A 13,981-nucleotide genomic window follows, 5' to 3' on the forward strand; every position below is an offset into this window, starting at 1 on the left:
TGAGAAGCAAGGAGTTTATCAAAAACATTATTTAGGGCCGGTAAAACAGTAACTGGTCGATAATTTTCTTTGCTCAATTCATCATTTTTCTTGAAAAGAGGTGTTACCTGCCCCATTTTCCATCGAGAAGGATATTTACATTGTTTGATCGATTCATTCATTAACTCTGCTAGTGGACCAGATATCACAGAAGCGGATTCCTTAAGAAGCCGCGGAGTTATGGTGTCGTGGCCGCAGGCCTTGCGTGCGTTGATGTTTAGTATGATCACCACAAACCGCATAATATCAAGCCAAGCTTTAATAATTATTCGATTCAAAATAAATAAATTTATAATTCGCAATTAGAACAAACGCAAATCAAGTCGTAATCTCGTAGCTAAATTAAAAAACTTCACTGTAAACTTACTTCTGTGGAGGGTCGTTACAACAGTCTCACTTTACAGGTTAGCAGATTCTCCAGGTAAGCGGATTTAGAGACAGAAAAAATGATAACAAAATGACTTCTTTCTCACTTCGATTCCGCTGAAAAACTGACTTGAAACATAATAATCTAACGCTTTTAAATCAATCTATAGAATTAATGTCAATCACGATTCTTGTCATTAAGTAAATCTATCAACAAGAGGCAACGCCTATTCGATAAACGAAACAAAAAGATGCATTCTGATTGGCTACTCGAACTCCGAATGTCCTTTGCTATTCATCTCCAAGCAACTCGTGTGGGACTTGCACCAAAAATATTGCAATCGTTGCAGGAATAAATGAGTTTAAATCGTCTTTGTGTGCTATATTATCTCACTAGTCATTTCCGCTAAGGTGAATAGTTGTTAATCATTTATAGCAGCAAGGACCACAAAACAACCTTAGTAATGGGAGGTAGGCGACGATGTCAGAGAGAGGAAGAGAGGAACCTAGGACTAAATTTGTATATTAATCATTAATGACCTGAAAATAGTGTATTTATTAAAACTCAATTCTTTAACTAGTTGCACCATTTGCTTTTCCATAACTACAGCGCCTACAACTCTACATCCTCCTTTGAGAAGTAACTTTGTCTTACACAATTGTCTGTGTCTGAGCTTGCCTCACTATGTGGCTTATCAGTGGAGAATCTCACAGTATTCAAAGGGTCAGGACTCGCCGGAATCTGCATTGCACATAGAGATTTTTTCTTTAACCCACGCTCGCGACAAATTTCCTCCAACACTTCAGTTGAAGAAAAGTTCTCCAAGTTATCATACATTAATGCTTTCTTTAGGAGGATTCTGTCCCCTTCAAATAATCTGCTGATTAACCTATTTATGTTTGGTAGTATAACGGATGTCTCTTGCACTTATATAGGGATGCCACTTGCCGTCGTCGTGATAATACACTTGAGCGTATTCAGAGTTAACCGCAAAGATCTCTGGACCTCTTACTTGAGGAATGTTATCCCACCGAGAAGCCACGTGAACAACGCCCCCGTAAGCACAGCGGTCTATGTTGAGGTAGTAGTGCATCCCTTAAAGAAAAGAGGAAAGGAAATGAGTCAGTGCAGCGATTACTTTGAATATAGAAAGAGTTTCCTTCCCCATCCATCCTGATTAAGGAAGCCTTAAAATTGTTTAAGAATAACAACTTGACTCTTCCTCTCGTTTCACCCTCGGGAACACGTGTGTCTATTTAGAAAAACGTGGACTGCAAGGCACCTTTTGTCAGAAAGATCGATTTTCTAGCTTTTGTTATACCCAAACAAGTCATAGAATGACTGATAAGTGGGCGAGATAGCCCCCAATACGGAGTTGACATCTTAGCACCACAGCTTTATGCTAATCGTCCCTATGGTACATTCGCCTTACTGTGAAGTCAACTGTCTTACAGAGAACATTTCAAAACACTACTAGTCTAGAAAGCTCCATCAACCATGGGAATCCCATTTTGGTGACTTCCATATTGCAATGTGATAATTTTTTTCGGGTTCACATTCACAAAGCAGATGAATCCTATTACAGAAAAAGAGCAATCAGATTCTATATAACTTCTCTGTCATCTTAACTTGGCTAAGTCCTGAGCACAGGTCGGTACAACTGAGCTAAAGTGAATCATTTTTCGTTCCCTGAAATATGGTTAGGTAATTTCATTTACGCAGGATTAGCAACAGTGCTCTGTGCTCAGTGATCATTGATCACAACTTAAGGCATTGTAATGTGTGCAACTGTGAGAAATCTCCCTTTTGATGATTTTTGTTTTGTAACCTCAGAATACACTACTCTATTTTATTTCCGGTTCGTTTTTTATTGTTCTGAGTCTTAAAGGACGAATTAGTCAAGATTAAGTAGTAAAATACCTTGACGATCCATGGCTTCAAATGTCAAACTCAATTTGTTTTTTAACTTCTCCCAATCAAACTCTACTCCATTTACCTTTGGAGTCTAAAACAATGGAGTTGAGATGTAGATAACACTATTAATCATCGAATAAAGTAGCTTTAGATTCCTGATCTGCCATCATTTAACCCTTTAGTCCCCAGAAGTGATGAGCATGTAACTTCTCCCAACAATATCCATACATTATCCAGCAAAAAGGCAATGAAAACACTCAAACTTATCAGGTAGAAGTAGTTATCTTGATCTAACACCAAATTCTCTCACGTAATTTAAGAGAAAATGTGTAGCAGCTGGGGGGGGGGGGGGGGGAGAATAAGGAATCAGAATCTAATGGGTTAAGAGGTGATGAATTACAAAACTGTATCCTCAAAACGCCCTGTTACCCAAAATGGCTCTTTTCAGATCCCTTCCTTTGTTTGGGATCCCAAGAGGGTGCAGAAATAGCCAGTCCTATGACACCGAATGGTACATTATTCTCAGAAAACCATAGAACTTAAAGGAGAACTACGCTTCGGAAACGAAAACATTTTCATCCCCGCCACTAAAAAGCGTACCTAAAAGTTTTCTACTTTCTGCCTTTGGAGACTCCTAAGACTAACCTAGCAATTCGAAAATTGTTTTCAAAGATGTGGCAATATCACGTTTCTGTCGGTGTTAATGTTCTGCTGCCGTCTATACCGAACAATAATATCTTTGCTCCGCAAAATTATCATGACGCGAGGTATTTATTCAAAGATTAACTGTACGTATCGTACCTGTCTGTCAAATGTCTTGTAAACAAACGAAAGCTTATGGCCTGGTATACAGCCACAGTTAGAGTACCAGTAGCGAAGCGTAGTTCCACGGGCGAAGTGCTGATACAGAAAGATCACAACCCCAACGAGGAGAATAACCACTAAGATTTTCCAAAACAGTGCTGAGACACAAATAATAATAATAATAATTTAAAAAAATTAATTACCAGTCGCAATGCATCTATTGAAACAACGACAAAGTCTGAGCTCGAGCCAAGTGACCCCACCAGCCGGAAGTTATCCCAGACTAGGAGTATTACTACTCCCCCCTTGACGGAGTGCCAGTCCATCGCAAGCTTACTCCCAGCGTTTCAACAGGCTCCCCTGACAATTTGCTTACAAAGTGCCTAGTTACTTCTGGTATATTTGTAAGGCGTTAGACTCGCAAATATAGACTCCACATCCTTTAACTTCACGAAGTTTTTGTAGACTGACATATTGACAAAAACTTGTTTCCTAAACGACGTTTGTCAAAGTGTGAATTTTGATGCCAAACTATTTCATGTTTTCTCTTTTCACCAGCTATTCTTGTTCTTTCGTCTATCTCTCCTTGCTTCTTAATTTATGTGATAATTTCATTAGATCAAGGAGCCCTTAAATTTTTCATAAGGGTGGATTAATACACTGACAAGTGGATAGCAATGACGTGCCATGAAACAGGTGAAAAGTATCTCGGTGTTTGAATCTACCTGCCCTGGAGTACCAATAATGGAACATGCCGCATTCTCCGAAAGATTGTTCATAAAGGAACAATACAAATGCGAGAAGAAGAACGAATACGAGCAATTTCCAGTGGAGTCCTGAAGATGAAAAAGGAACAATTATAAGTATAACCCATGTTATTACATTTTTAGTAGTTAAAGAAACAGCACCAGACAATGCTTTTCAAGCTGCTAATTAAGCCATCTTCTATAGCGTTGTGAACTGAATACTACACGCGTTATGATTGGTCGTTATAATCGTCATAATCTAGCTATCGGAGTATCAGACTTTGTTCAGCTTTGGTTTTACAACTCTTCATCGTAAAGGACTTGAAACTCCAATTAAAACTTAATTACCGCTCGCAGACATGTCCGGAGGGACAGTCTCCTCTCTTGAATTCAGCCTGTCGATTTTTTGTGACAAAATCACTCCTTCTTTTTTCAGTTTCAAGCAATCTTCTTTAACGAAGTTTAGACCTCTCTTCAAATCAGCATGTTTCGCTTCAAGTTCTTTGACTCGCCCTTTCAAATTGCTAAGATTGTCCCTTAGTCCCTTGTGGCTTTTTCCCCAGGATTCTTTATTTTCGTCAACAGATGTCCATAATGCTGCCATTTCCTCGTGAAGAAGCTTTAACACCTCACTGCTGATCTGTTGTCCGACACACATCTCGATCCCTTAAATAATAAGGAGAGATATTCGTTGGAAAAATCCCAACATTTTGTCAAACACAGTCCGCTACGTGTTAATTATTCACCAAAACGTACTTTACAAAAGATACCCAACTAAAATGTTCCTTAATGTCACTCACCTTTCTGTCTCCACTCTTGCAAGTCTTTCAAAAAATCTTTTTTCGATGCTTCAGGAAGGTTCAGTTTTGAGATCAGTTTTTTCATAAGCTGAAAACACTTCTGGTAATAAGCTTCAGTCCAAATTGCAATCTTACAATGGCCCCATTCATTACGAACCAATTTACGTACATCCCTTGCGATAACACTAGTTCCATTACAAACATAGTTTGGTGCTGCACATAAAATCGAGAGTGCTGCAGATGAATCCATTGTTTCATCAAAACCTGTGAAACCCGACGAGGATGGCGTCACAAACAGTTTAGCTAATGACAGTTCATCTTTAACACGGCGATCATAGTTGCAATCAGATGGATGTTTTGCGTTGTTGTTGATGTTCTTATATTCAAGGTCCACAGTAGAAGGTGGAAATCTTTCATGATAAGAAGAGGATGTTTGTAAATGAATTTTAGTTGGTTCAAGAACCATTTTCTGATACAATTGACGTATTTCTTTCCCAATGACACTCCTAATTGCAGGTGTAAGAACCTTTAAAATGCAAATTCCAACCACAAGCCATCGCGTTTCCTCAGGAGTTAGCTTCTCCATGGTTTACCAACTTAGGACTAACTGCTGGAAACAATTAAAGCAGATCTGATTAAATTTAAGGTTTTTTCCCTCAGATTCTTGCATTCTCACATTTTAAAGGAAACTTTCCTTGATAGATGTATGAGCAGCACTAATTCAACCCCTACACATCAATTCATATGTTATCAGAATATAAAGCTCCCTATTCAAAGAACAAAGATACTTGTCAAAAATTTTGAGTCATTTCCCTAATGGGGACTTACTTGACCTGGCTTGGCTCAATGTGATCACTAAAAAGATGCAGAACTATAATACTTATGTATAATTTTTAAAGAATATTGATACATACTGTAAGAGGCAGTCAAAACACTGAAATTCAATTTCTTCGATTCTAAATGACAAATCACTGTGAGTGCAGACGTAAAAACATCTGTCTCCATGTCAAATTCACGATCACACTGAGGAAAAGGTGACCGAAATTCTACCTATAAGAAAAGACCACCCAATGATACGCTTATTTACAGCTGAATCAACTAGCTTATTATAATTTTTACTGAATGGCTTATGGTAGTGTATTATTTCCATTCATTTTCAACGTTTAAATAAGCACACACTTTTCATTGGACGAAAATAAACAGTCTCTCTTAGCCATTTCCCACAAAGTCAACTTTCAGATTACAATTTTTTAAACAATTTAGGGTCTTCTTATTCCAAAAATCCATGATTGGGACGGATATGAAAATTTTTAAATTTCACCATTTAAGCAGTTGTAAAATGATGTGGGCCATGATGGTTTTCATTATTTTTATCATCCCCTAAAAGTCAATCTGGTCATCTGATGAGATATACTTTTACAGAAACTGAACAAATTGGCTGCTATAATTAATAGCTATATGTAATGGCAATTTATGAATATCTTGAACATGTTGAATTGTTTACACAATCGTCACAATTTTTCCAGCACTGAGTAAGATTTTGTGCTTCAACATGCTACAAACATCATCAAAAGTAACCTCCACTTGAAAAAAGTAATTAAAGTGTCTGCTTTAAATCCTAATGGAACTCATTCGCAGCCACATGTTCCAACTTTGTTTTTGCTAATCAGGAAGTTGATAATTATAAACACAAATATTTTTAAGTAGAAGTATGTTGTGAGCTTGCTATCACCCTTCTCCCAAAAATCATATGGAGGGTCACAAATACAGAACCTTGCATTACAGCGACCAGTTGCATCCTACATTGGTCATTACACCTGTAACGACCAAAGCAACTTTTTAATCATTAGATGCATTTCAGCTGCCAGGTGCAACATAATAAGACATGGTGTCAAGCACTAGTGAAGGATGACAACATCCAATTTATACTCCTGAGCATAAATTCAAAGGATTGAACCACTGGGTAAAGATTGATGCAAATTTAATTAGTGACCCATCTTGCTACTTTACCACTATGTTTCATATTCAAAGCAAAATAATATTCATGAAAAAAAGAGAATAGAAAATAATAACATGAACATTTTTCATTCTCATGAGAATAAGACACAAAAAATCCTTACATATATGTATCATATTTAAAGAGGGAAAAAATGGAAAAAAAAACATATATACCTATCCTGTTTAGATTTCCTGCCTTCAAAAAATCACAACATGAGCAGTCAGAAAATGATGGACATGTAATAATTACTGGAAAAGAAAAACATGAAATACCGCAGTTATTCGGTTATAAGGCGCACTCGGCTATAAGACGCACCCCCAATTCGGTAACTTCATTATTGCATGTTTTCAAACTGAGAAAATCGCTAAAATACTTGGTTATAAGGCGCACCGTTGTTTGGGGAGTAAAGATCGGTCAAGTTTATTGTAAATTCTTTCATAAACTTACAAAAAAGCGAAAAAGTCGCGTATTGATTTTAGTTTACCGTTAATCAACAAAAGCAGAATTGTCGCACACGCGACCACGCACACAAACAAAAGCCTTGATTAAACAAGATGTACCGCCGAGAATGCAGGTCTCAGTGCACTAAAAAGGCTGAAAGGATGAAGAAGGTATTTACCTCTTCGCTTGTTTATTTTCGTTTCGTTTTGTGACGTATCAAATTACTAGGCACGTGCTCTCGAGTACGTATCACATCTATGCAAATTTGACTTCGCTTGTCTTTTCAGAACCACCATATTCATAAAAGTCAATGTGTGTGTGTCATTTTATTTGCTTGAAATCGTACCAGTAACTGTGATCAAAAAAAATTGTTTCGGGAAAATATTCGCTTATAAGACGCACCCAAACTTTGGCTGTAATTTTTAGTAGAAATTAGGAATTTCTTGAAAAAAAACGGTGCGCCTTATAACCGACTAACTACGGTAAATATTAATCAAATGTGAGAGATATTGACAGTCACAAAAATTCCATTTAAGGTGCTATATTTATTCCTTTAACTCCCATGAGTGACCAAGACCAAATTTCACCTTACAATATAAATATGTTATCAACCAAATAAGTGACAAGATTTAAGAAAAATATCAATTCGGGGATAATTAGTTGATCCAATGCTAAATTCGATGAACTAACATTATAAGAATTGCATGACTGACAGTAAGGAGAATTACAAATTGGATCTGGGAGTTAAAGGGTTAAGGCAGTAATTGTTGCTATTGAAAAGTGTAATAAACTGAAGAAAGCTTTAGGATAATCTGAAAGACGTAAACAACATAAGGCTGTTTCACTCGATCATGCTCAAAAGGGGTTGTTGGAAAATAATTGAACTCAAGAGGAATCCTATAATGGTAAAACCTTCAGATATATCAATTCATGGATACTGTATGTGTCTGCTAACTTCAGTCAGCAGGTTGAAACTGGAAACTGAGGAAAGCTAATATGTAAATATGTCATTCGACAAACTGCGAAGGAAAATATTGATAGTCTTTGGGAAACTTAGCTTCGAATTGGCTGTTGCATAAATTTAACATCTGCAGACTATTCAGTGGTTCCTGTTACTAGTGAAGTAAAGCTATATGCTGAAGCACAAATGCTCAATAGCCTCTTCAGTGCACACTGAACCTCAGTCGCCATTTTCTTTCCATCCCACCCTCTTCCATGGTTATTTGTTATGGAAATATTCCCTATCTTTTTGGGTTTTCTGTATAAGAAAGCCTCTCTGTTAATATTATGTTTTAGCACTGTTAGATTTATCTGCTTATATGCACCAAATAAGAGCCACATTTTTTGGAAAATTAGTTAACTATAACTAAGACTGGACGATTTGTCCCAAACATTACTTGTGGTCACAATTGTCCTATGGTTTATCAGATTGAATTTAAAGGCACAATAATTTTGTCGAAAAAATATCATCGATAAATAATGCCTAACTCGAGTTCTCGGAAAACATATTGAATTGGAGAAGGCAAGTCATTCTCTAGCGACGGAAATCGAACTGCGAAGAAAGGGTTTCGCTTTCAGTTTCCTGTTGCCTACGAAAACAGCAATTTCCGCCCTCACTGATACGCATTACGTGTTCCAATCTTAACTAAAGCATTTCCCTGTCCCTTTAATCTAGATCAGTAACGACTGCTGGTAGTAAAACAACTGGTCTGAGTACAAAACAGACTCTTACTAAAGTATGAAATTTAAATAAAGTGACCTTTTAGTGCGCATCAATTCATATTTCATGAATCTTCTTACCCTTCACATGATCTTCTCGAGAACGGTCCTTCAAACGAAATAATTACACCCGGAGCTCGTGAAGAGGCGACGCAATCGTCCTGAAAAAAGAAAAAAAGTAGCTTATGTATCAAGTATATCTTCACCATACACTTATTTTCAAAGGCTTGTGTTAAAGTATTCGTAATCATACGCATTTACGCGAGAGAAATACCGTAAGTCAACAACGGGTTATTAAAGTTAAAGTTAAAGTTACGGAGTGAATAACTTTACTATTTTGTCTGTACCTGCTCTTTCTTCGGGTCAACTCTTCTCATGGACAGCAATGTGAGTTTAAATCAAGTTCCTTATCGCAAGATCGCATGCAGAGTAGAACTTTGATCACATGGAAATTCAACTGGAAACCCAAATATACAAATTGAACGAAGGGACTTCATAGGTCACGTGAGCAAACTGGATGTCTACATACCTTTAATTGAATTTTCTTCCTTCAATATGTGGCATGCAAGAAAGGGATGATGTCAAGATTTCTGAAAAAGAGAAACACAATTAGTATTAAACGGTGAAATAGAGAGAGTGGTGCACTATATAGAATTGATATATTCTCACTTTCTCCATTCTTTTAAATGGATTACTAGGATTGATTACCAGACTAATAAGTTACGTGTGCAGTAGAAGTGCACGTGGTTAAGGTATGCAACACTAAACACGATCTATAGATATTACTTGTATGTGAGTCACACCTGTCAAAATTTTCCTGAAACCAGCAAACAATCTACAATCAGACAGAAGTTCTTCAGGATCTTTTTCTTTCCAAACAACGGTCGGTGCGTAACAGTGAGAATAAATGAAACAATAAAAATTTGCATCGAACTCATTCAACTGTGGTGTCTGTACAATTTAAGTCTTCCTTTTGAATGTACGACTTAAAGCAGAAAATGACTTTTGCTTGAGAAATCAGCCATCTCTCGCAAAAGGATCCTGTTTTTCAAACCAGATATTTTTATAGTTGAACTGTATTTGGCATTGTAAAAGATCAGTTCTGCGGAAAATATTTTTGCATGACCATTTGGGAAGAACCCCACAAAGCTAAAAAAATGAGAACATTACAGTTTTTGCATATCGTAAAGCTTTAAGATCAATCCTTCAAACATTTCATCTTTAATCCATGTCAATATTTTGGTTGATTATTCTCTCCCTTGTATTTTACCAGCTTTCTTATCAAATATATTTTATTGAATCCTTCAAGTTTGGTCTTTCCGCTAATTTGTTCAAGGTATAATGTCTCACAGACGAAAAACATTACAGACTACAATAATGATATTTAATGATGAAATACCCGAGTCAGATCTCCATGCCTCCTTTCTTTCTTTTTTATTTTTGATTGGGTTCTTCCTAAGAAGCTTTATTAACTCTTAGATGTAACTCTGTTTAAAACAGTTAGATTAGAAGCTCGAGATTTCTATCGCGTGATAGTTGAACGGTCGGTGCATAACAGTGAGAATAAATAAAAAAATAACAATTTGCATCTTACCGAGTTAACTCTGTTGTATGAAAAATTAAATTCCTTCTTCCAAACGCTTGACTTAAAGTGGAAACTAATTTCACAGGGAAAGCAGCCGTTTCTCAAGAAAGGATCCTGTTTTTCAAACCAGAGATTTTTATCCTCAAATTTTGTTTAGTATTCTGGAAGATAATTATCTGCTGACAGTCATTTTTCAAGATTATCGGGGCAGAACCATAGCAAAATAACTTCACATGAGTTTGCATATTCTTAACTCAAAGATGAATCCTTGAAGCAGTTCACCTGCAATCCACGCATATATTTTAGTGGAATACTTTCTCTCCTATATTTTTATATCTTTCTGATAATTTATTTAGTTGTATCCTTTACGTTTAGGATCAGTTGGCGCGGCACCATGTTAAAACTATGTGACATTGCGTTTTAAATATAATTCAGCTGATTGCCCACAAAATGCGTAGTTTCTTATGTACCCAAAAGCAAAGCATTTAAGGTAACTGACAAAGACTACGAAGTCTTTCGATAAATTAAGAGTCAGAGAAAAAGAATTTTGCTTGAAAGCAAGTCTCAATTGCAATATAAAAATAATGCGTCGCTCAAGTCAACTAATTAAATAACCACAGAGTCATTCATGGCTAACTGACTTACAAACTTTCCAAAAGTTTTCCTTGTTGCGAAATGATTCAAAGACATCCAATAACAATAAAGAAGACTAAGAGAGGAATTTTGTTTGACCGTAAAGGTAATACATAAACGATTTCACTTGCTGAAAACAAAGTTAAAATTTTACTGATGTAATAATCTCAAAACAAACAACTTTGCGGGGAAGTTGAATACGAAAACTTCAATCCAGCTGTGTTCACGATCAAAACGCAAATACCACTTAAATTTTTCTTCTAGCTTTGTTTCAAATGAACTATAAGAGTTTTAATGAACTACTCAATCAACTTGAAAGTGATGAGAAAACTTAGAGACTCAGAGCGAGGCCAGTTGACAACAGAGTGAGACAGGCACTGCCAAATTAATGGCAGCCACGAGGAAATTTCTTTTGTATATGAACTCATTTTTAGAACTAACATACGTTCATTGGTCCGAACGAATCAGAGAGACAAAATTTTGCTTTTACCTTCTCGAAGTGCTCTCTAATGGTCGTATCAAGTTAATTAGATCTCAATTAATCACTGGTTGCAATTGATGAACCTACAATAAACGAGCTTAAATTAAATGTGCAGTACGATCATAAGCGTATAAAACTCCAGTTTAAGTTGGACGATGACAGCACGAAGTAAAGAATTTAGAATAATAACTTAAGTTTTCCTACATTTGGTTTACCAGAGCCAAAGTGAACCAAAGTATCTACTTTTTTCATAGGGAAAGTAGCTGTTTCTCACAAAAGGATCCTGCTTTTCAAACCAGATAGTTTTATCGTTAAATTTTGCTTGGTATTCTAGAAGATTATTATCCGCCGGAGGTCCTTTTCATGATCATTTGGGCAGAACCACAGAAAAATAACTTCACATGAGTTTGCATTTTATAATCTCAAAGATGAATCCTTGAAGAGATCATCTGAAATCCATTATTTTCTGTCTTATATTTTCTCATCTCTCTAATAATTTACTTTGTTTTATCCTTCGCGTTTAGGATGAATTAATTGGCGCGACATTATTTTAAAACTATCTGACAATGCTTTTTAAATATAATTCGGCTGATTACCCACAAAATGCGTAGTTTGTTATGTACCTAAAAGTAAAATACTAAAAGTAAGCGTCGAAGACTACGAAACCTAACGATAAATCAAGAGTTAGAGAAGAAAACCTTTGCTTGAAAAGCAAGTCTCTTTTACAATAGTTAAAGACTGCGTAGAAGATCGAGAAATGCAAAGTCTTACTTTCAGTTTCGTAAGCACAATATCTTCAAAACTAATTACGGTTTCCTGCATTAGCATGGTGTTGTCGCTAGTGAAGATCACAGGACAGCTGTTAAGAAAATTTGGTCGCTGCTATCAAAGTAAAAATAGCCTTGTCGAAGCATGCAATCAGCATTTATGCAAAAGCTTCCTGACTTTATCGAATACGAGTCAAAAACCACCCAGTACACCTATCGACCTCAATTCAACAGGACCTCAGTTCAACAGGTCCTCAGTTCTAGTTTCTTGCTTGATGTATGAAAGCGAGGGCTTGGGTTGGCTTTCGGAAAGACTAGGAAACCCCGACCGAATGTTTCCTTTACAAACAGCTGGCCTTTAAAAGAAATACGTCATATTTTTGACCTGTGAATGATTGCAAGTAACAGTCAATGTAATTTCTTTAGACTGCATTTTACCAATGAGTATAAATTCGTTAGATGTTTATTTCTGTGTTTCTTTGTTTATTTGTCTTTTTCAATTTTCGCTTTCGTCTCGCTGTTGTAGGAAGGAACAAGAGATCATGGTCGTTATGAACATCTCTTGGAAGGAAAATGATTATGAAAATGGTCATGATTATTATGAACATCTCTCGGAAGGAAACATCACTCTAACAGTGTACAAGAGTTCTTTCATGTAATTTACTTGGACTGATGAAGTTTGGTTGGGGAGGGTGGGTCGCCAAGGCCCTTAACTCGTGTCCATTATATAGTAAAGGGCTCCTGTTGTGGCATATCGACTCCAAGCTGCAAGCCACCGGCTCCTCACCAAGACTTATAGTCTAGAAAGGCACTCTGTACAAGAGATGAAACAGTGAAATTTTATACCATGTTTTTACACATATACTTGTTCAGGTTAAATGAGTTAGTGCCCCCACTCCCCACGGGATTTCTACGAAAACATTGAAGTCACTTACGAAAGTAGTTGCATTGTGCAAAAAACGTTGTTTATTCGAGAACACTTTTTGCTTTTCTTTAGAAAAGTGACTTTCGCTGGAAACCGATATCTCTTAGGATAAGATGATATACCTTCCAGGTATAAGTCAAATCAGTATATGATAAAACAGTGGATAACGTAAAAAGATGCATTCTGATTGGCTACTAAAACTCCGAATGTTCTTTGCTATTCATTTCCAAGCAACTCGTGTGGGACTTGTGCCAAAAATATTGCAATCGTTACAGGAATAAATGAGTTTAAATCGTCTTTGTGTGCTATATTATCTCACTAGCTAATTCCGCAAGGGTGAATAGTTTTTAATTATTTATAGCAGCAAGGACCACGCAACAACCTTAGTAATGGGAGGTAGGCGACGATGTCAGAGAGAATAAGAGAAGGCCCCAGGACTGAATTTGTGCATTAATCATTAATGACGACCTGAAAATCCTAAATTTGTCAAAACGTTCTAAAGACTCAGTTCTTTAACTAGTTGCAACATTTGCATTTCCATAACTACAGCGCCTACAACTCCACATCCTCCTTTGAGAAGTAGCTTTGTCTTACTTGCCTCACTGTGTTGCCTAGTAGTGGACAATCTCACAGTATTCAAAGGGTGAGGACTCAAATCTGCATTACAAATTAGAGATTTTTCCTTTTAACCCACGCTCGCAATAAATTTCCTCCAACATTTCAGTTGAAGAAAAGTTTTCTAAGCTGTCACACATTAATGC

At 36.6% G+C, this 13,981-nt stretch overlaps 1 protein-coding gene across 10 annotated transcripts; it reads right to left on the reverse strand.

Moving 5' to 3' along the window:
* Positions 1-375: 375 nt before the first annotated feature.
* LOC131775576 (uncharacterized) lies at positions 376-10,544 on the reverse strand. Of its 10 annotated transcripts, none has more exons than XM_066165545.1 (10): positions 10,424-10,544; positions 9,359-9,419; positions 8,911-8,990; positions 6,843-6,917; positions 4,671-5,280; positions 4,219-4,536; positions 3,850-3,960; positions 3,122-3,282; positions 2,327-2,411; positions 376-1,501 (listed from the first exon to the last, which is right to left on the reverse strand). In XM_066165545.1, the coding sequence occupies exons 5-10, from the start codon at positions 5,254-5,256 to the stop codon at positions 1,296-1,298; spliced, it is 1,467 nt and encodes a 488-aa protein (XP_066021642.1). In that variant the 5' UTR covers positions 5,257-5,280; positions 6,843-6,917; positions 8,911-8,990; positions 9,359-9,419; positions 10,424-10,544; the 3' UTR covers positions 376-1,295. The 10 variants fall into 10 exon arrangements, with proteins under 10 accessions (XP_066021642.1, XP_066021639.1, XP_066021638.1 ...); XM_066165542.1 differs by lacking the exon at positions 10,424-10,544 and adding an exon at positions 9,633-9,717 and having other exon boundaries at positions 4,671-5,277; XM_066165541.1 differs by lacking the exon at positions 10,424-10,544 and adding an exon at positions 9,633-9,717.
* Positions 10,545-13,981: the final 3,437 nt, after the last annotated feature.

The sequence above is a fragment of the Pocillopora verrucosa genome, chromosome 4, assembly GCF_036669915.1.
Source record: "Pocillopora verrucosa isolate sample1 chromosome 4, ASM3666991v2, whole genome shotgun sequence".
Taxonomy (NCBI): domain Eukaryota; kingdom Metazoa; phylum Cnidaria; class Anthozoa; order Scleractinia; family Pocilloporidae; genus Pocillopora; species Pocillopora verrucosa.